The sequence below is a fragment of the Primulina tabacum genome, chromosome 3 (genome assembly GCF_025594145.1).
Source record: "Primulina tabacum isolate GXHZ01 chromosome 3, ASM2559414v2, whole genome shotgun sequence".
Classification (NCBI taxonomy): Eukaryota; Viridiplantae; Streptophyta; class Magnoliopsida; order Lamiales; family Gesneriaceae; genus Primulina; species Primulina tabacum.
Genome location: NC_134552.1, coordinates 3,760,148 through 3,781,401, shown reverse-complemented (window position 1 = coordinate 3,781,401; position 21,254 = coordinate 3,760,148). Strand labels below are relative to the sequence as shown.

General features: G+C 35.2%; 3 protein-coding genes, 2 long non-coding RNA genes and 1 pseudogene across 8 annotated transcripts; 4 read left to right on the top strand and 2 right to left on the bottom strand.

The window, feature by feature from the left end:
• The first annotated feature begins 181 nt into the window (after positions 1-181).
• LOC142538836 (uncharacterized) lies at positions 182-1,194 on the top strand. Its single transcript, XR_012818748.1, has 2 exons — positions 182-555; positions 933-1,194. It is a non-coding gene; the product is annotated as an uncharacterized LOC142538836 (long non-coding RNA).
• Positions 1,195-4,412: 3,218 nt separating this feature from the next.
• On the bottom strand, positions 4,413-5,325 carry LOC142538302 (DNA damage-repair/toleration protein DRT102-like; annotated as a pseudogene).
• Positions 5,326-6,487: 1,162 nt separating this feature from the next.
• On the bottom strand, positions 6,488-12,195 carry LOC142539400 (ATP-dependent Clp protease proteolytic subunit 2, mitochondrial-like). 4 transcript variants are annotated; one of them, XR_012818895.1, is made up of 4 exons: positions 11,812-12,195; positions 10,930-11,357; positions 7,993-8,112; positions 6,488-7,499 (listed from the first exon to the last, which is right to left on the bottom strand). XR_012818895.1 is itself a non-coding variant. In XM_075644836.1 (3 exons), exons 1-2 carry the CDS (start codon positions 12,110-12,112, stop codon positions 10,939-10,941), a joined length of 720 nt encoding a protein of 239 aa, XP_075500951.1. In that variant the 5' UTR covers positions 12,113-12,195; the 3' UTR covers positions 7,872-8,112; positions 10,930-10,938. The 4 variants fall into 4 exon arrangements, 3 of the variants coding, with proteins under 3 accessions (XP_075500951.1, XP_075500949.1, XP_075500950.1); XM_075644836.1 differs by lacking the exon at positions 6,488-7,499 and having other exon boundaries at positions 7,872-8,112; XM_075644834.1 differs by lacking the exons at positions 6,488-7,499; positions 7,993-8,112 and adding an exon at positions 8,257-8,723 and having other exon boundaries at positions 11,812-12,194.
• Positions 8,730-10,819, top strand: LOC142539402 (uncharacterized). Its single transcript, XR_012818896.1, has 2 exons — positions 8,730-9,551; positions 9,609-10,819. It is a non-coding gene; the product is annotated as an uncharacterized LOC142539402 (long non-coding RNA).
• An 846-nt stretch (positions 12,196-13,041) lies between the features above and the next one.
• On the top strand, positions 13,042-18,302 carry LOC142539399 (serine carboxypeptidase-like 34). The gene is made up of 10 exons (XM_075644833.1): positions 13,042-13,448; positions 15,344-15,451; positions 15,549-15,644; positions 15,766-15,858; positions 15,994-16,088; positions 16,246-16,539; positions 16,613-16,743; positions 16,827-16,919; positions 17,753-17,861; positions 17,940-18,302. The coding sequence occupies exons 1-10, from the start codon at positions 13,136-13,138 to the stop codon at positions 18,087-18,089; spliced, it is 1,482 nt and encodes a 493-aa protein (XP_075500948.1). The 5' UTR covers positions 13,042-13,135; the 3' UTR covers positions 18,090-18,302.
• Positions 18,303-18,771: 469 nt separating this feature from the next.
• Positions 18,772-20,805, top strand: LOC142539398 (cytochrome P450 86B1-like). The gene is made up of 2 exons (XM_075644832.1): positions 18,772-20,209; positions 20,298-20,805. Exons 1-2 carry the CDS (start codon positions 18,983-18,985, stop codon positions 20,670-20,672), a joined length of 1,602 nt encoding a protein of 533 aa, XP_075500947.1. The 5' UTR covers positions 18,772-18,982; the 3' UTR covers positions 20,673-20,805.
• The last annotated feature ends 449 nt before the right edge of the window (positions 20,806-21,254 follow it).

The window sequence follows — 21,254 nt, the reverse complement described above, 5'->3', positions numbered from 1 at the left end:
TCAAAATCAATTTTCATTTTTGACATAGGTAAAATTATATCCATTTATTTATATATACCCATATATATATATATATATATATATACACACACTCATGTATGAAGTGCTTTCTCCAAATTTAAATATATCTTTTTGTTGTAATATTTATATATTGCAAATTAACTTGATAAAACTTGCTAATGGATTATTACAAATCAGAGTCATGTTTTCAATATTATGCGGTAATACCCTAAAGAAGGCCAACCAAGGAAATATGAAAGAAAGGTGAGGTTCTGTAATAAGAAGTTCCCTATAATGTAGTGATGCCAACCAATTGCTTACACTTTGCAACTACAAAAGGTTCGACAAAAAACACAGATTTCTCGGGAAATTAAACCTTTGGACGAATAAGAGCTGATTCTACGATGGGCTTAACAAAGGTGGTCGCTTGCTTTGTTGTTGCGCTGCTGGTCGTGGGACGCGAGGTGAGCGCAGATTGCCTGAGCGACTGCTTTCCCGACTGCATCGGTTATGAATCAACCATTTGCACGCTCAAGTGCTACTACAAATGTAAATGTATGTTATCCATTTCTCCATATTTACAGATAGATTTGCTCTTTCATGAATCTTGAACATGTATGCACGAGCGAGCGTAAGTATTCGTCGAAAAGAAGAATAATAGTTCCGGCCTTTTGATACATATATATCAAGTATTTTATTTGCTTTGGACTTGTTAACAACCATACAACACAGAGAGCCAGATTTCGTTTTGCCAATTTCATCAAGGCCAAGCGAAAAACGGGCTCTAATTCGAACCGTCCATGACCTGCAGACTGTAGCACCACCTAGTTAAATCACACGCACATATATATATTATTTTGCCGGTTGCATGGACTTATATTCTACATATCCATGGATGCAAACTGAAATCGTGAGTACCTGAATGTCTACAGGGACTGAAAAGAAGCAAGTGGAAGCGTTGGTGGAGAAGCTAACGCCAGAACAGAAGACCTTGCTACGTGAAATTGAAAAGGGAGAAGCCAACAAAGAACCAGAATCCAACACATCTAGGAAACTGAAAGCTGCCATGAAATTCTAAAATCTCATTGCTCCGTCTGCCATTGTTTTACATGGACAGACAAATAAATGAAAATATTTGATGTTAATATATATGCATTTCTCCCTTGAAATCACATTCTTTATTTAATTTTTTAACCTTCAAAATGTACCAAAGTTCGAGTTTTAAGGCCACGATGCATGTGAGCTGAACTAAACACGGTAGAAATAGCTTCTCTCCCAATCAAAATGATCCAAAAGAAACTTCAGTTTAAAGGGAAATAAACAAAATAAATAAAAACAGAAATGCTTCAAGCAAATGACACAATGTTTTATTTTCAAGATTAGTTCACCTTCACAAGAATTTTTTTTTTTTTTTATTATCTATACTTTCAATTTTTAAATAATCAACATAAAAATTATTATTAAAAACGTTTTTAAACTTTTATATTTTAATATAATATCTCGAAATTTAAAAAATATATATATTATTTAACATCAATTCTATTAATATATATGCACATATTGCGTGTGAAGGACAGTAATCTTAATCTATTAGACATCTTAAATAACTATAATTATGTTTTTCTTTTAATCAATTGTTCTTAACTCATCGTCCATTTAGCTAAGTCTAGCCTCCCTTTTTGTTAGGATATGTAGATAAAGATGCAATTTTACTAATGTTTAATGACATTTTTTATTAAATTAAACAATAATCTATTCTATTCTATATCTATATCTATCTATATTCTATATCTATATAAATATACAAATTGATTTGTGATTTTACTCAATTGTCCTCGTTAATTTTCCTCCTTACCAATTACATATGTTTATTTTTAACAAAACAGAAAATAAAAAAGTATAAATTTAGTCGAGGTTTAAAATTTAATTATTAGATAAAAAAAATATAAGTGAATAAAACAATTAAAAAAATTCAAACTGATTTTGTGAGATTTTTATTTAATGAAAATCAAGGATTGGACCAATGTAAAAGATGTATGCGTATCAATTCTACCTATTCTTCGACTCTTGATTAAATTATCTTCTTCTCGACAGTCAATGAGGTGGACTTGGACTACTTACATGTATTGCGCCCATGTCATGTTGTATTTTTGTGGTGCTCGAAGGTTTTCTTACGAACTCCATCGTTCTGTTGTGCTTCTGGCAAGATTAGCATGGCTTTACCGGTTGCTCCGACAATTCTTATCAACTTGTTTACAGACGTGTTCGTCTCCTTCTGCACTTTTGTTCTGTCAAAAAATCCGGCTTTATAACAGTCTATTTGCGTTCACTTCTTTCGGCGCTCAACTTGATAAGAATTTTGCTTCGTCGAATCATGGCGTGTATACATTTTGTGTATCAGGCCAATTGTTTCATTCATTGCCTCCTCTTGTCCCCTTAAAGGACGGACCCAGATATTTCCAACTCTATTTCTGGGATATCGATAATTAGTTGCATAACAGAATATCTGTTGTTGATTATTCAGATGTCGATTAGGGCAAAGGTTAACTTGTATGCTCAGCTTCTAAAAAAAGATCAATCAATATCCTACGATTAGAGGCCTAAAAGGTTGCATATTGTAAGAATGTGCCTATTGATCAAAGGTGTTATATTCTCCATCTGCAGATCAAGTTGCGGCTATTTTGTGGGACCCTTAACTCCTAATTGTTATTACAATGCAATTTGATTATGGTTAATTAATTAAAGTGAAATGGTTTTAATTACTAAAATGATACAAAACAAAAACAAAATAATTTGCCCTTGCTAAATATTTAAAATTTTAACAACTAACATTCAAAATAAACCAAGATTCGAAATGATTTTTATTTTTACATAGAACAACTACTATTTGATACGGAGCAAGATAAAGGAAATCGAAAACAAAGCTACTTCATGGCATGAAGCATGTGATCAATGTTTCCAAGCTGCTACAAAAACAAATAACAAAGCAAGTTGTGCCAATTACATCAACTATCTAATTACGATCATTCCAAGATAATAAAAAAATACCAATACCAAACCCAAGTTTTAGATCACACTAAAAAAAAGAGATAATCACTACTTTACTTCTTTATGTTACATGTATAGAATAACAATCACAGCTGAAGATGAGAATGAGACGGCAAGAATAACATTATTTGGAAAAATTGCAGGTCTTTTGTTGGATGTTCTATTCAATATTTCATTCAAATTCATGACCATATATAAGATAAAACAAACAATTGATTTTATATCTACATAAATAGAATATTTAGATTTTGCATCTAACAATAAAAATTTGCAATGCAGAATTTACTAAATAACTTATATAAAGATTTGCTAAATCAACCAAACTCCACACAAGAATGTTCAAGTTGGATAATTCAGTAGAAAAACGTGATGAAGTGTTAAAGATTGTGGCAGAAGCTATTGAGATATGTGAAAATCATCCAACAACAAATGTCAATATCAGGAAACGGAGATCTCAGAAGATTATCAAGCCAACTAAACAAAGCAATGTTAAAAAAGAGCTAAGATGATAAAAACCGATGGATACATGAAGATCCATGAAGACGAAGATGAAATAGGGATTCGAGACGACGAACCAATTGCCGAGTACAAAAAAAAGAACTAAGATGATAAAAACCGATAGGTACAAAAAGATTTCATGAGGTCTTCAAATCAAAGACAAGAAAATGTGATGATTTCATTTATAACCAGATAACCAATTATTTATCTATTAAAAGTTATTCTTATTTCAAAAATAATTTCAACATATTTAAATAAAATTATCATATACAGATTATCTCTATTTCTCGCTCACGTGCATTTATCTAGTTAATATAAATATTCATTGGTAAAATACATGGCATAACTAAAGGAAAATGCTTATTTTTCCGAACTATAACATCAAATATCAATCATCAAATTCGTCCTTTCCTTTCTCAACTACATTATCATTGTCCTCACATTTCAGATTACATCATTCTGAATATTCGTCAGTTTCATCAAGATTGAATTTTTACTCGATAAAATGACGCGTCGGCGAGCCAGTCACAGGATGTATAACGACTATGAACATAGCTATACGTAGATGGATTTTTCTTGGCTCAAGAAAAAAATTCACTGCTCAGTATCAACTGGTTCGAGCAGGACAAAAGAATCAACCAAAGTTCTATACATCATCCCTAGCTTTGACTATACAAAAGTTTTCCATTCAAAGGAATACAACCTCCTTGTTTTTAATTTTTGCGTTCTTTTTTTTGAAGCAAACAACTTCAAGCAACAAGGCGCAAAAAGCTTAGAGTCATTCCACTAATCCCATCACAGAACATAGTTGCTTGTCTCGATATAAACCAGAAAACAAAAAAGTTGGTCACTTGTAGTTGAAGCAATTGACTCAATTTCAAGATTCATACATATAAAGCAGTTCGATCCTAATCGTTTCCAGTAGAATTGCATCAAACCAACTCAAGTAAAATCAAGAAAAGATGAGCATCCAAACACAAAGAGAGGCAACGCAAGATAACAAGCACCAAAGTGATCACACTGACATCAAGCACCACAAAAGAGAATAAAACACAATAGAGACTGCAATTCTTTCATCATTTGTTCTCACTTTCTATGGCTGCATTGGCGGCAGCAAGATCCTCATCCAAGAACAAGTCCCAATGCCCATCCCGCTTCATAAAAAACTCAGTATCCTCAAAATACTTCACTATATGCACATCCCCTGCAGGTGTAAACAAATAATCCCCCACATCCAAATCATACTTCTCACCCTTATTCAGGTTCCACACACATTTATGCCCCCTCATTACCACAAATCATGCCCAAAAGTATGGTGATGTGCCGGCTCTACACTCCCCGCTTTAAACCTCACAATAGCAGAAGTGGGTGTCTCCCTTAAAAGTTTCATCGATCCACCAGGCATCACATCGACGGGGTAAAATCTTTATCCTGCCGAGATTTAGCCAATGAGCAAATGAAATACGGTGGATGAACTACAGAGACATTTTTGTCTCCAATTTTTGACATTTCTTCAACAGATCCTTCTAAAAAGGACTGAATTTCCTCCGGCCAGGGCTCTGAACCGGAGGCTGGACATGGGGACTTAAAAGGGGTGTCGAGGAATGTAGAAAGGATTTGAATGGCAACCGTGCTGGGCGTTGACTTGCCCGATACGGCGAGAACGTCGCAGTTATTGATCGAACGAATGTTCTGAGCGTCCCCGGGGGTTAGACAAGAATCACTTAAAAGTGTTTGATGCAAGATCAGACCCCATGAAATTTTTAGGATATTCGAAAGTTAGGAAAGCTTACATGTTTGTAATTAGAAAATAATAAGCGTTGAAGTAACCATGCATGTCATTTTTTATGAGAAATCTGACATGTCGAATGAAATGAAGTATCTCAAAGAGATCCATTCAAAAATAAGAGAGGCTAGAACATTTTCTCGAAGAAATTCTTTCATGAAATAAATGAAAAGTGATTTGTTTACTTCTCAAAGCTATTTTATCACCTCACTGATCTTTTCTCTCACTTTTCCTTTCGAAAATAACCACACTACTGTATTGCCTGCTATTTTGCCAGCCTTGAAAATTGTGCTTTTGATGGGCATGGCAGGATCCCAATGGGACCAAGTATTGCTATGAATCCTCCCAACGAGCGTTTTCCAACATTCAACAGGAATCTCAACATATTGGTTGGACAAAAATGGCTTAAGAAGATCAAGAACCGCCTTAGTTTGTTGAAGGTGTCCCACGAAATCAAAGTGGAGGTGATCATGCCCTTCTTAGTTAGAAAGGCAGCTAAGTGGTTGAAAGAAATCTCACCTTCATGGATCACAAGATATACATCACAACATAAATTAACAGAATGAGTGAGCAACAAACCCAAAGATGCTGTGTAACAACACAATCCCAGAGATGCAATCCTTGTCATAATTTTATGCCCTCCTCGATGGAAGAATCAATATCTACATCTTGACAAAGAACAAGTCCCAAATCATTCTATTTTCACAAAGGTCTGCTTCTATTATAATATTACAAATTTCAGAAGGATTACTAGCAGTTATCTGTAAGCAGCTGCGCAGTGAGCACAAAGCGAACTAGCAGTTATCTGTGAATCCCTGAGCTAATGGCATTATACTGTGAAAGAGCGTGAATTGAAGCTGATTACCCCCACCGTTTCCTTTAGCATTATAAACCATGGAAGTTACTTGTAAACCAACAAATGGGATTTTGCCATATAGCCTGATCTTATACATCCACTAAAGTAACTTGAGTTGACAAAAAACCTTCTTCAATATACTTGGCTGTGTTTATGATACGCTGTGCCTAACCTAAAAAAGTTTCAGTGCTATTTGGCTGTAAGAATTATTGTTCATTGTCATGCCAGTCACTAGTACTAATTATGCGAAAATTATGATTGCTGCTTCAAATAATTGCAGCTGTATTTCTTCCTTTAGCTGCAGTAAAAAAGTTAATAATATATAATTTGTCCAAAAATATTGTATTACTAAGATGACCTACAGAATATCCAAAAAGAAGCACACATAAAAACATGAACAAAAAATCGAAAAATTAAAGAAGCAAAAATGGCAATTCGCAAACTTAAACTCCTTGTGAAACACCGGGATTTGGGAACTCAGCTTCATCCTCAGCAATAAAAAATAAAACTTGTAAATAAACCTTAAAACACTCTCCGTTTTCTTCTTCCGCTCTTGTTTACAGTCCCTAACCACTTGACCCATGTTCGAAAATCTTCCCTCTTCCACACCGAACACCCCAAAAAAGCACAGCAACAGAATCCCAGGATCCAATCTTTAACCCCTTTCCTCCACCCATTCACCGAAAGCCCAAACAAAAGTAAACCTAAACCCCCCAGTAACATATCAGCGTCTATTGCCATTTCTTTCCCCAAAACAACCCATAACCCCAAGCAAGAAATCAACAAAATTCCCACCACGCCCATTCTTGTTGTCCTTCTTCTTTTCCAACCATTATCCCCCCAGCCAAATCCATCCCCGAACCCACCCCCACCCCCATTTCCACCGACAAATTCCCTCATCAGTAACGCCAACGGCGGGGGCAAGACCCCAAGCTTAGAGGCAATCATACAAGCAGATTCGATCATAATCTTACTCGATCTTCCGAACCCATATCGCTTTCTCTTCTTTATCGCAGAAAGAATTGGTTTGCGCGTCCAACAACTGCGATAAGGAGCGAGAGTAAACCAAATTGGGAGGATATGAGGAAGGTTAACGTTATCGCCGCCATTAGAAGAAAAGGGTAGAAATGGATCTGAAATGAGTGTAGGCGCGATCTGCATCTTCGCTAGAAACTAAGAGAAGCCGACCGTTGCGAGGTGTGAATTTTGAAATGAAAACGTTGATGCTGAAGTTTTTTATTTGTGGATTGATTTTATGGCAACGTGCTGGGGACCATGCAGTGTTTGAAATAGAACAAGAACGCCAAACTCCTATCCATAAATGTAAACCGGTACATAACAGAAAGTCAGAAACATGTCGATTTAACAAGTAATAAAAGATTAATCATAGCTCTTTTTTTTTTTTTCTTTTGTTAGCTTTTCCATTTACACAATTAGATTTAGATTTTTTGTTTCATCCCGTGTATACTTGATAAGTTTCGGGTTAACAAAATAAAATGTAAATCACGTTGGTAAAAAAAAACCATGTGTTTTTTGAGACAAACTGGTCCGAAAATATGTTAGTAAGATATTTAGATTTATATTTTTTTATTACAGATAAAAAGAAGAAGGGAGTCCGTCTCAAATTCGAGACATATCCCAATTTTTGAGGCAATTGATATCCTCAAGTTCAAATTCAGGCGTATAAACTAATTGGAAATCCTTTGATAAAATTCTTTATTCAAATCCAAAAAACTGAATACAATCACACCCTAGAAATGTAATGATGAAATCTATGATTTGAAATAATCAAATCCAACACCACCTTTGAAGTTTCCGTTGATCAACCAAGAATTGGCAGCACCTTTGAATTGGACTCTGGCTCCTAATAATTGAAATGACTATTGTGCATCCACTACCACATGCAGGCCCCAACTGTGCACAACTGCAGATTGTTTCGTACTATTTTTACAATTTTAAAAGAGCCATATTCTCATAGCATTCGAAATCATCATGTTGCCCTCACATTTTGATCAACTTGATTCCAAAGATTCCGCATTTTGACGATGAATGAAAATGAAAAGGTTCAAGATCAGTAGACTAGTGACAAATTAGTATATACTAGATGCATTGTATGGAAAACTCAGTTTGTTGTTTCAATAGAAATATCCAAAGATCTGTGAATAGTCAGCATGTTACAAGGAAGAGTATTTTCATAATAATTATTGAAACAAAAGCTTTGAGTACATGTGCTGAACGAAACTCATTGATTTTAATTGAGTTCACACGGCCAAGAATATCACAGAAGCCTGTTTCCAATGATTTCTTATTTATCACATGCCAAAGAATAAATTCTATCAAGAGAAGAAATCCAACCAATCCAATCCATAATAACCATTTGCTTCCGGCAAATACATGCCAGTAAATTGTTTGAGGCCACTCCTGATCAAGAACTTTGTGTTCAGTTAAGAGTTACTCGTTAATCAAACAAACTAGCGTAGCTAGTAGGAGTAGGAGAGAGCAACAGCTGCATGCATATTGTACCAAAAAAGTCATCTACAAGTTGCAAGAGAAGACATAAATTACTTCATGGTTAGGTTGGAAATGGAACAAAACACACAATGGAATTGAACACAGAAACCTCAATGGGAACAGTAAAAGAAAAAAATAGAGCAAAAAGTAACAAAATGGTAAGAAGAGTTGGAATAAAAAGGAACAGGTATCCAAGGTTCAATTGGAAAGTATGTTCCAGGAGAAGGATTTGTGTGTTTTGCATTCAAATCTTTACACTGATTAGAAAAGAAATTTTCTATTTCCCACCAGAAAAACATCAACATTATCATTAAAATCACCAGACTATCAAACTACAAACCGTGTCATATTAAGGCAATGACCACAGAATAGAACACGTGAAAAAATGATGATCAACCCAAATGCTTCAATTAATCTTAGTCTCATTTGACAATCCCCCAGACAAAAACCTATATTTGACAGAATTCGTAAGAACTGCTCCATTGAACATTCACATTTACTTGACTCAAATATTTCATGGTTCTCATCTTCACACGATGGAAAAAATATAAGACAACCCAATCGGTTCAATCAATCCTAGTTCGATATGACAACCCTTTGAGCACAAACACCCATCTGTGACAGAATTTATAAAAGTCATTCCATTCACATTTACTCAATTATTTCATGGTTCCTGAGCTTCATATCCATGGGCATATCCTATGACACAACCTGTGTCCCATCTTGATAAGAAAGTAATATATCTTCCGCTAAGATCTCCTAGAGTGATAGAACACTGGTTGTATCAGTCAGTCACTGGTCAACAAGCTCTGACAGTCAATTGTTAGGATGTATATGTAGAATCTACATTTTGTTGGATGTTATATGTGGCTCATAAATTTTATGAACCATGCACTATAATATTGCAAGATACTTATTACCCAGTTAAAACACTGTAATAGATGTTATGTAGTTTTATTTATTTAAAATAGCAAGAATACGAGGGAGATGAATCTAGCCTAGATATGATGCAATGGTTATAATCACATCCAAGGATTTTCTCGTCTCTATTCGACATTCAATCCATAGCTGGTAAACAAGTAGACTATGTGGGTGTGATTAGCAGCTCATTGGTTCTAATCAATCAGTTACACCACATAGAAAAAAGTTATTGATAGAGCAGTCACAAGAGTAGATTAGCATGGCCAGCACAAGAAGAGTAGGTGTTTGTTCACTTGAGTTTTGCACTTAAATTATGTAACAAGCACCCCACTTTTAGATTCCTAGATTTCATTAACCAAGTTGATTATATTTCAAATATGTGTCTGATTGATTAAAAATGGCAACATTGACAGAAGAGGACGGTAAGTTTGTTGGGAATAAAATATTCTTTTTTCAGAAAGCAAGCCTTATCTAATCTCTGTTTCCGCCACATCCTCCCTTATGATTCACTCGGACACTCAACTCATAGGACCAAATGAAGCAATTATAGTAGTGAACGCAACGACTGAATACTTAAATGAAAAAAAACGATTTTCTTGAGTCAGTTGTAACCAATGAAATCGTGCTTGCTCTTCAAGCAAAAACTGACCTAATGGACTCAGAAGGTCAAGAATGCTTGGGCCATTTTTGGATGTCTTTTTTTAAGCGGCGGACAACGTGATGTATGTTTGGTTTTATTTTCTGAATGAGACACTTTTTCACTGTAGATATCATTTGTCACACCAGAGATATATATCATATAATACTATATTTTTTAATGGTGTATAGAATATGTAAAAATATAAAACATATTTACTGGATCAGAGTTTAACATTAGAATAATATAGCATTTTTAGAGAACACTGAAAAGTTAAATTTAAGTAGTTATAATAGGAAGATAAAAAAATGAGAGATAATATGTTTTGGAGAAAGTTAAGAGTGTAACTTTTTGGTTTTATTCATGGAAATGAAAAAGGATGGCTGGAAAATGAAACCATATTTTTGCTTCATTTTTTTTTATGGAAAAACAAAGACTCTAAATCAGTTTAATCCAAATTTCCACTCTCGTGAGACTATTGACACTTATACTTCAATGCCATTTATTGAGATAGCTAATGCTCATATTCTAAATACTCCTTCAAAGCAACTATATACTGCAGTACTGCACGGAAAAAATATGCAGCACCACCCTTTCCCCAATCACAAAAGAAACACCAGCATCATCAAATCTAATTAGTAAAAATAAAGAACAGATAGATAGTTGTCTTACGCTGAAAAACTAGCTTGAACTTTTATCTTTACCACCATCAGACACCGTGTCTGTCACAAGCGTCACTGGTCTCTGATCCATGATCTCATCTATAATCCCAAACTCCTTTGCCTCTTCAGGTGTCATAAAGTAATCACGATCCATATTCTTCTGAATTACTTCAATGGATTGACCAGTATGCTTTGCATATAGTGCGTTCAACGAGTCCCAAATACGAATAATTTGCTTGGTGTGAATGGTCATATCCTTAGCCTGGCCACTATACCCACCAGAAGGTTGATGAATCATAATCGTAGCATTTGGCAGAGACTTCCTCTCACCCTTTGCACCAGCAGACAAGAGGAGAGAAGCCATTGATGCAGCTTGACCAAGACATATAGTATTGACTGGAGAACGGATATACTGCATTGTATCATATATGGCAAGACCTACAAAAAATGTTGAAACTTGAAGTGCATTGTACCATAGATGAGGCGCTAGACATTCTTTCACCAATTTAAGCCTAAGAGAAACTTGAAAATGGAGAAAAGTGAGACTTTATTACAGTTGCCAAAAATTAGGAATAATTCTGAGGGAATTTTACATGCATTTCTTAGGAAAACTAAATTATCAGCAAAAAACGACAGGAAAACGCCTTTCATTCACCATTAACATCTTTGCAAAACCCTTATATTATACCAATCGCTCAAGAATAAAAATAAGCATATGGAATATTAACTCCTTTTTCAGGAGAAAAACAAATTACAAACGTAGCAAAATGTATCATATCTTGACCATCAAAATTGACATTAAACTTATAATGAGTGAATTCATGCGCCTGGATTTGTTTTCTAGGCGAAAAGAAAAGAAAAGAAAAAAAAACTCAGGGAAAGCGTAGGGTACCAGCCGTGACAGCGCCACCGGGGGAATTGAGGTACATGTGAATAGGTTTAGATGGGTTTTCAGATTCAAGGAAGAGGAGCTGTGCAACGACAACGTGTGCGGTATCGTCAGCAATGGGGCCATTGATGCAAATTATGCGCTCCTTGAGCAGCCGCGAGAAGATATCGTAGGCACGCTCCCCGCGCGACGAGTGCTCGATCACCATCGGTATCAAATTGTAGCATCTTCCACCATTAACATGTTTCGAGATTGGGCGCCGCCGTAGGCTCCATTGAGAGAAGAGGAAGCCCGTCCGCATCATCTTCGCTCACTGATTTAGGGTTTATTCGTCTCACTGAAATGGAATCGGAATTGGACGGTAAATGGTGAATTAGTTAACCGGAGATTATGATATTTTAGTTTACTTCTGATATTTACTATTTCTACTTAATTATTTTTTTAAAAAAAAAAAGACATTATTAAGAAATTACATTTATTAATTTATATCATTAATTATTTTACTTCAAAACAAATGTCATCTTACTTTATAATTACATTTTATTCGCACTTGGTTTTAATATTAGATATTATTATAAAAATAGAATTAATATTATTAATTTATTAGTGTAATATATAAAATATATTAAGGCGCTTTGACGAAAGGACAATGATATAAGAAAATATATTATGGCGCTTTGACGAAAGGACAATGATACATGAAAGAAAGAATAGCTTTAAACTTGCTTGAAACCCAGTCATCGATACATAACATATATTTGTCATTTTAGAAATCGACATACACCTAGTCTTCCAATCTGGAAAGGAGAGTTTGGAGACATTATCGGATAATGTCGAGAAACATTATCTGTAAACTTAAATTTTATCGGTTCATCTTGTTTGTAGACAAACAAATGAGATTACTCATGTGTTAGCTAAGTATTCTCGTTTTTATGATAGTCTTTTTGTTTGGTTGGAAACACCAATAAATAAAGACGATCTCTCCGGTCTGTCTTATGTAACTAATTTTGAATAAATGGATTATTTATGTTTTTTATTTTTAATTTTTAAAAGAAATCATAACAATAATTTTTAATAATATTTTCTTAAAAAAAACCTAGTTTCTTGTAATATTTATTGTAAATAATAAATAAATAAGATTCGATTTACATCTATACCCCTCATATATCACCTCCAATGATCGCTTCTCTCCGTATATATATATATATATATATATATATATATATATATACAGAGATAATAGAAAGGATAATATTACTATTCCATTATTGATCCACAAAGCCAAGATTTATCAGAAAATCCATTTTGAAAATAATCACAATCGAGCATGTACAGATATAGCAGCAGTAGGCATGGTAATTATGCTGTTAATGTGTTAATAATGGTGGTGCTGGGCTTGGGACTGGCGGCGGGAATTGAGCCGACAGCTGGAACCACCACCACCACCGTAGGCGGCGGAGGGTTGGCGGAACAAGAAGCCGACAGGGTGGTGGCGCTGCCGGGGCAGCCGACAGTGAGTTTCAGGCAATATTCTGGGTATGTGAATGTGAACCAATCTCATGGCAGGGCGTTGTTCTATTGGTTCTTTGAGGCCACAAAGCTTCCTCACAAGAAACCTCTGCTCTTGTGGCTCAATGGAGGTCAGCTTTTTTATCCACGTTGTAAATTATTATTATTATTTTTATTTTTTATTTTTATTTTTTTAATTTTTTTTCATCCATTTTAATTTACGATAACTCTTTTTTTAGTAATTTCTAATAATTAATTTTACAACAATTTTTTCTTTTATCATTTTTTTTAAATAGACATTCTCCATTTTCAAACCTCACTTGTGATGCATGTCATAATCTATCTTTTGGAGATATCTGAGTTCGGAGTAGGTTTTTTCATAAGACGGTCTCGCAAATCTTTATATGTGAGACGGTTCAATCCTATCGATATTCACAATAAAAAATAATACTCTTAGTATAAAAAGTAATATTTTTTCATAAATGATCCAAATAGGAAATCTGTCTCACAAAATACGACCCGTGAGATCGTCTCACACAAGTTTTTGTCCTGAGTTCGATCTCATGTAAAAACGTCGTATAATAATAAAATAAATAAATCGAGGTTTTGAAATTGATTTTAATGAATTGAAAATCTTATCGTCACCAACTAATAATTATAAGTTGGTATATAGCTGTTATTTCTTAATTCATTTATATTATATATATTATTTACCAATATATTCTATTTTTGACCAACATTTATCATTCGTTGCCTGCGCGATTTTGGAAATCAAATTATGACGAAGCACGATGAATACTGAAAGAAGAAAAATTAAATAAAATAAAAATCATAATTAAATATTTAAATTAAAAAAAAAACGAAATGTTATTTTCAGTGAGGCATAAAATTTCACTGTCTAGCTTTGGGCCCTGCATTTATTTATTTTTTTGGCTTTTATGAAAATATCTTCTTTTTTCTATGGCGTCCATTAGACTAGAATAGTCAACGGTCTAAATACAAACAATTTTATCAATATGTTTTTATTATTTTTTTTTTTATGGTGAAAACTCTTGTAATTTATTAAAACGGAAAATGTCTTTAATTACAAGATCAATCAACTAAAAAGGAAAATTACCACACTCCCAAACAAAAGAGGCAATATATGTATGTTATTATTATTATTACTATTATTATTATATATATTTGTATTTTTTATCTTACATGTGTGTCTTTTTTATATTTTTTATTTTCAATATTATAAAATTTTTGACTTAATTTATTATCTTTATTTTTCGCGATTTTAGTTCTTTTTCTTATGTGTATAGTTTCGGATCAGTAATCTAATAAAAAAATACTATATTTGCATAAAATTGAAAAAAATATGGATTAAGACTAAAATTTAACACAAATAAGCAACTATACACAGGAGAAAAATCCAAGTTTCCCTTTTTTTTATCTTTTAATATTTATTTGGTAAATTATCGAAGGAAAAATGATTTTATGTTCCACGAATAAGATTGGTTTTATGTTCTTCTGCTAGTAAAAATTTGGCAAAAACTCGTGTGAGACGGTCTCACGGGTCGTATTTTGTGAGACGGGTCTCTTATTTGGGTCATCCATGAAAAGTAATACTTTTTATGCTAAGAGTATTACTTTTTATTATGAATATCGGTAGGGTTGACCCGTCTCACGGATAAAGATTCGTGAGATCGTCTCAACAAGAGACCTACTCTAAAAATTTTGAAAATAATTTTTGTTATTCTCAGCCTTGATTGTTTTTTGGTTTTCGATCACTCCTTTTTAAGTATTTGCAAACACTGTGTTAATAATAAAATAACAAGAGGCAATTGCTATAAGACATATATGGTGGAATGATATATGATTCCATATGTATGATCTGAAAAAACCATCTCCGTCTGAATTTAAATGACTGCCGACCGGAGGTGGGTACGACTCCGAGTGCGCCCCTATCATCGATACCATCTGGTTCCCCTTGCCACAATGAATTTCTAGCCGATCGACCGTAGGGTTTGGCTGCATGCAGGTCCTGGATGTTCATCAATAGGCTATGGTGCATTGGAGGAGTTGGGGCCTTTCCTTTCACAGAAAGGTCAACCAGAGCTCAAGTTTAACAAAAACACATGGAATAAAGGTACTCTTCACATGCATTTCTATGTTTAAAAATTATCGATAATATTGCAAAATTTTCATATATTATATAATTGGTGGGATCCTAATGTGAAATGCAGCTGCCAACTTATTGTTTGTCGAATCTCCTGTTGGCGTTGGATTCTCATACACAAACACCTCCGCTGATATTAAACAGCTGGGTGACAATATCACAGGTTGTATTTAAATTTATTATTATTATTATTATATATGTGCGTGCGCGCATGTACGTTCGTGTGTTGCTTCATTAATGATATATATGGTTTAACCATGCATGAATAATTGATGATGGATCAGCCTTGGATTCATACATCTTCTTGGTCAATTGGTTCAGAAGATTCCCACAATATAAAAATCAGGACTTTTACATTTCTGGGGAGAGCTATGCAGGTAGGTCGTCTATCAATATTTATTTATTTTTATTTCTCTTCACTGGAGTAATTAATTAGTTGATTTATTATTGATTATCGGGTTATTCATGTTAAACTATTTAATCCATTTAATATTGTAATGTATTTTATATAGGACACTATGTACCCCAGCTTGCAGAGTTTATCCTCGACAGGAATAGAAAATTGGGCAAGAGAGACGACTTATATATTAATCTCAAGGGAATTCTGGTACGCTATGATCGATGTGTATGAGATCCTTCGAATAATCGTGTCGTGTCGTTTGGATAGTTTATATTTCCTATAATTCTATATTTTTAGGGAAGATATATATACAGAACAAATGGAACAATATGATGATGATGAATAAAATTAGAATGATGTGCAGATAGGGAATCCTGTATTGGATGATGAAACAGACCAGAAGGGATTGGTAGACTATGCATGGCACCATGCTGTAATATCCGACAGTTTATACCATCGGATCAATGTCGAATGCAACTTTACTCGAAAGAATCAATCTGAAGGGTGCAACCACGCGGTGGATAAATACTTCGAGGTGTATAAAATCATAGACATGTACAGTTTATACACTCCAAACTGTGTTCACTCCAATACCAGTGCTGCTAGTAGATCACCAGCTATACCCTTTGGTCATCGCCTCTTATCAACCTTTAACCATGTCGGTATCATGTATCATGCATTATATTTAAAATAATGTTTATCCTAAGTTTAATATTATCGGGGGTTTTCAGGGGAGGAGAGTATCTGCAGGTTATGATCCATGTGATTCAGATTACACTGAAAAATATCTAAATAAGGCTGATGTTCAAAGAACCCTTCATGCCAATGTCACAAAAATTCCCTATGCATGGACTCATTGTAGGTATGAACGTGCGATATCAAAAATAGAATTTTCTTTTTTAGCTTTGGTTTCGAGTTTGATTGAATGAATTTATGCTAATGCAGCGACACCATCACGTCCTGGAGCGATGCACCGTCGTCTATACTCCCGATCATTCGAAAATTGGCTGATGCTAGTCTGCGAGTTTGGGTGTACAGGTATATAAATCCGTTTCGTTATCTCTTACCATATGATCAGTAGACTAGTGACAAATTAGTATATACTAGATGCATTGAATGGAAAATTCAGCTTCTTGTCTCAACAGAAATGTCCAAAGATTTGTCAGTAGTCAGCATGTTACAAGGAAGAGTAATTTCTTGATAATTATTGAAATAAAAGCTTTGAGTACATGCGCTGAACGAAACTCATCGATTTTAATCGAGTTAATAAAATATGAACTATCACAGAAGCCTGCTTCCAATGATTTCTTATTTATCACATGCCAAAGAATAAATTTTATCGAGCTAGAGAAGAAATCCAACCAATCCAATCCATAATAACCATTTGCTTCCGGCAAATACATGCCAGTAAATTGTTTGAGGCCACTCCTGATCAAGAACTTTGTGTTCAGTTAAGAGTTGCTCGTTAATCAAACAAACTAGCGTAGCTAGTAGGAGTAGGAGAGAGCAACAGCTGCATGCATATTGTACCAAAAAAGTCATCTACAAGTTGCAGGAGAAGACATAAATTACTTCATGGTTAGGTTGGAAATGGAACAAAGCACACAAAGGAATTCAACACAGAAACCTCAAATGGAACACTAACAGAGGAAAATAGTGTAAAAAGCAACAAAATGGTAAAAAGAAACAGGTATCCAAGGTTCGATAGGAAAGTATCTTCCAGGAGAAGGATTTGTGTTTTTCGGATTCGAATCTCCCCCTCAATTTTTTTTAATGACTCTAAAATTTGTTCTTACATTCCTAAAATTTTATATATTTTTCGTCCCCTGACTGCTTCCCTGGGACTGATTGATAACTTGATTGGTAATCAGTGGAGATACTGATGGGAGGATTCCAGTGACATCAACAAGATACACTTTAAAGAAGTTGGGATTGGAAATCACTCGGGACTGGTCTCCTTGGTACACTGACAAGCACCAGGTATTTTTTTTAATATAAAATTATATTTTTCGGTTTTTAAAATAATAAATTTAATGATTTTAATATGCTATAATGTAGGTTGGGGGGTGGACTGTGGAGTACAAAGGGTTGATGTTTGTAACAGTAAGAGGAGCAGGGCACCAGGTCCCCTCCTTCAAGCCCAAGCAATCGTTTCAAATGCTCAAACATTTCTTGGCTGGCAAAGCACTCCCACCAGCACCATACTAATTTTAATCAATAATTTCATTGTATTCTATTCCAATATACATTATCAGCTTGAAAATAATATGCAAGCTAATCCGGAAAAGATGCAAGGCATGAGTCGAGGTGGATCGTCGAAAGTCGGAGACGAGTTTACTTGATAATGAAATTTTGTGTGTGAAACGTTAATTCAAAGAAAAAAGTTATACATGAAATTTCAATTTATTTTCGCGAGAAGAATGATTATGCGGCCGACTTATAATCTATCTAGTAGGACTAGTTTGTGTTTGAGACCTAATTTTAACAAACTCATGTTGTAAATCGGTTTTTTAGTGTCCAAAGCGTAGCGTAGGTTTAAATTCATTAGCCAACAATTGATTTACATGACATCTACTCTGACAACACCACCTCTCAAAAGTAACAAAAACAAGGAGAATGATTGCGCAGCAAGCAACTGAATGGGATTAACAAATTGTGTGCTTGTGTTAAGGTTAAATCAACATCGGACTGGAATTCTTTATTTGTAGCTAAACCATCTCAAGGAAACGTGTTATAATTTCTCGTTGTCGTAATCTTAGGCCACCAACTCCCTCATCTTCCCCCTAAAATTAGTCAAACCAAATACTATCTACCAATAAACTATTAATTAACTTGCTTTAATCCCATACTCAATCGATTAATTAAAGGAATGTAATTCATAAATTTTCCTCAATCTTCCATAAACTATGTGCCAAGAATTAAGGACCAATCCAAATTCTTCTTCTTGACGCACACTTGTGCATAGAATATATACATTACAAAGTTGGCTGCATTTTCAGCTCACCAAATCAAACTCATGCAAGCCCTTATTAACACACATGACATGCATGACCCACTCACTATTCTGCCACCATAATTCCATTTCTTGAATTCATACCAAAATGATGAATGCTTCTGCTAATGTTAGTAGTCATTCTGTGCCTAATTATGCAGCGAATTATTATGGTTTATTCTGGTTCTTTTCTGATATTCAAATGGTTGAGATTTTCTTGGCTTTTCTTGTGTTTCTAACAATACACTGCTTGAGGAAGAAGAGACATCAAGGCCTCCCCAATTGGCCTTTCGTAGGGATGCTGCCTTCTCTTATCGCCGGTGTCCGTGGAAACATGTATGAGTGGATTTCTGGGATATTGGATACCCAAAATGGGACCTTTACCTTTAAAGGCCCCTGGTTTACCAATCTCAATTGTGTCGTTACCTCGGATCCTCGGAACGTGGAGTATCTCCTCAAGACGAATTTTACGAATTTTCCTAAAGGAGGCTACTTCAGGAACACGGTGAGGGACTTGCTAGGCGACGGCATATTCAACGCGGATGATGTTGTTTGGCAGAGGCAGAGGAAGACCGCGAGTCTTGAGTTTCATTCCGCAAAGTTTAGGAGGATGACTACTGATTCCCTGATCGAATTGGTGCACGACAGATTGATCCCCGTTTTAGATGATTCTTTGAAGCGAAACTCCTGGATTGACTTACAAGATGTACTACTCAGGCTAACGTTCGACAACGTGTGTATGATCGCTTTTGGGGTGGATCCAGGGTGCTTAAGCCTCGGCCTGCCCGATATCCCATTTGCTCGAGCATTCGAGGCCGCGACAGAAGCAACCGTGTTAAGATTTATGACGCCTACTTTTGTATGGAAGGCGATGAGGTTTCTTGAGCTGGGAAGTGAAGGGACATTGATGGAGTCGATAAAAGGAGTGGATGATTTCGCCGAGGAGGTGATCCGAGGTAGGAGACAAGAACTGGACAAGAACGACGACGACGGGCAAAGATCGGATCTGCTTTCGGTGTTCATGGGGCTGAAAGATGAAGATGGCAGGCCATATTCTGATAGATTCTTGAGGGATATTTGTGTGAACTTCATACTGGCGGGAAGGGACACATCGTCTGTTGCATTGAGCTGGTTTTTCTGGCTTTTGGATGGGCATAGGGAGGTGGAGCATAGGATAATGGAGGAGATTAGTGGGATTTTGAGCAAAAGAGAGGGGCTGAGTTGCAACGGAGATGTTGTGTTCAGCGCGGAAGAAGTGAAGAAGATGGAGTATTTGCAGGCGGCTCTGTCGGAGGCTCTCAGGTTGTACCCATCAGTCCCAGTCGACCACAAGGAGGTAATTAATTAACTTGGAATATATTATATCCAAATTACGTGGAGAAAATTTGAAGATTGATATGATTGTTTATGTTCAATAAAAATAGGTGGTGGAAGATGACAAATTCCCGGATGGAACTGTACTCAAGAAGGGAACAAAAGTAGTGTATGCGATATATGCAATGGGTCGAATGGAAAGCGTATGGGGCAAAGATTGCAAAGAGTTCAAACCAGAGAGATGGCTGAGAAACGGACGATACATGAGCGAATCGGCCTACAAGTTCACGGCATTCAACGGTGGCCCTCGACTCTGTTTAGGCAAAGATTTTGCTTATTATCAGATGAGGTTCCTGGCGGCCTCTATCTTGTACCGGTATCGGATGACCGTCATCAAAGATCATCCCGTGGAGCCGAAACTGGCACTTACTATGTACATGAAATATGGACTAAAGATGGAGCTTTCTACAAGAGATAGAGGCTAAACAAGTGTCATAAATCTTTGGGTGGGTTAATTTTCTCTGATGTAGTTATGTTGTCTTGTGTGTTAATATATTATATTATGTTCTTCATTTCGACCTTATCTAAATTATTTTCAATTAATGATTTTTTAAATTTTCTTGGATATAGACAAAAATATGCACATTTGTTGTTGATGATTGTAAACATACTCGGGAAATTATCCAAATAATTTAGTTTGAGATTTTTAAAAAATTGAGACGTGCACGCACCTCTTCTTTGACAATCAAGCTCCCACAATAAACTCGTTGATGATATGAGATGCCTATAAATAACAGCGATTGAGGTCCCTAAACATACAATCTCACACAGAATAATACACTATCTATAGAGAGATTAGAGTGTTTAGAAGGCTTCAAATTGGAGAAAAATCAGAATACTTAAAGATGATTCAATGACTGGAGGTAACGCTCGATCTAGCTTCCGCATATTTGTTTATCATATTTATAAACGTTCAGAAACATGATTTTTTAGAAAAATTTCTAACATTTGGTATCAGAGCCGTGATACCTTTGCCTTGAAAATATTTTGTTTTCTGAAGATCTGAT

Coding starts and splice junctions, on each gene's coding strand:
- LOC142539399 (XM_075644833.1), top strand. CDS start 13,136: ATGTACAGATATAGCAGCAGTAGGCATGGTAATTATGCTGTTAATGTG. Junction 15,645..15,765: donor GCTGGGTGACAATATCACAG/GTTGTATTTAAA, acceptor ATGATGGATCAG/CCTTGGATTCATACATCTTC. Junction 15,859..15,993: donor TTCTGGGGAGAGCTATGCAG/GTAGGTCGTCTA, acceptor TATTTTATATAG/GACACTATGTACCCCAGCTT.
- LOC142539400 (XM_075644836.1), bottom strand. CDS start 12,112: ATGATGCGGACGGGCTTCCTCTTCTCTCAATGGAGCCTACGGCGGCGC. Junction 11,358..11,811: donor CGGTGGCGCTGTCACGGCTG/GTACCCTACGCT, acceptor CATTTTTTGTAG/GTCTTGCCATATATGATACA.
- LOC142539398 (XM_075644832.1), top strand. CDS start 18,983: ATGATGAATGCTTCTGCTAATGTTAGTAGTCATTCTGTGCCTAATTAT. Junction 20,210..20,297: donor TCCCAGTCGACCACAAGGAG/GTAATTAATTAA, acceptor CAATAAAAATAG/GTGGTGGAAGATGACAAATT.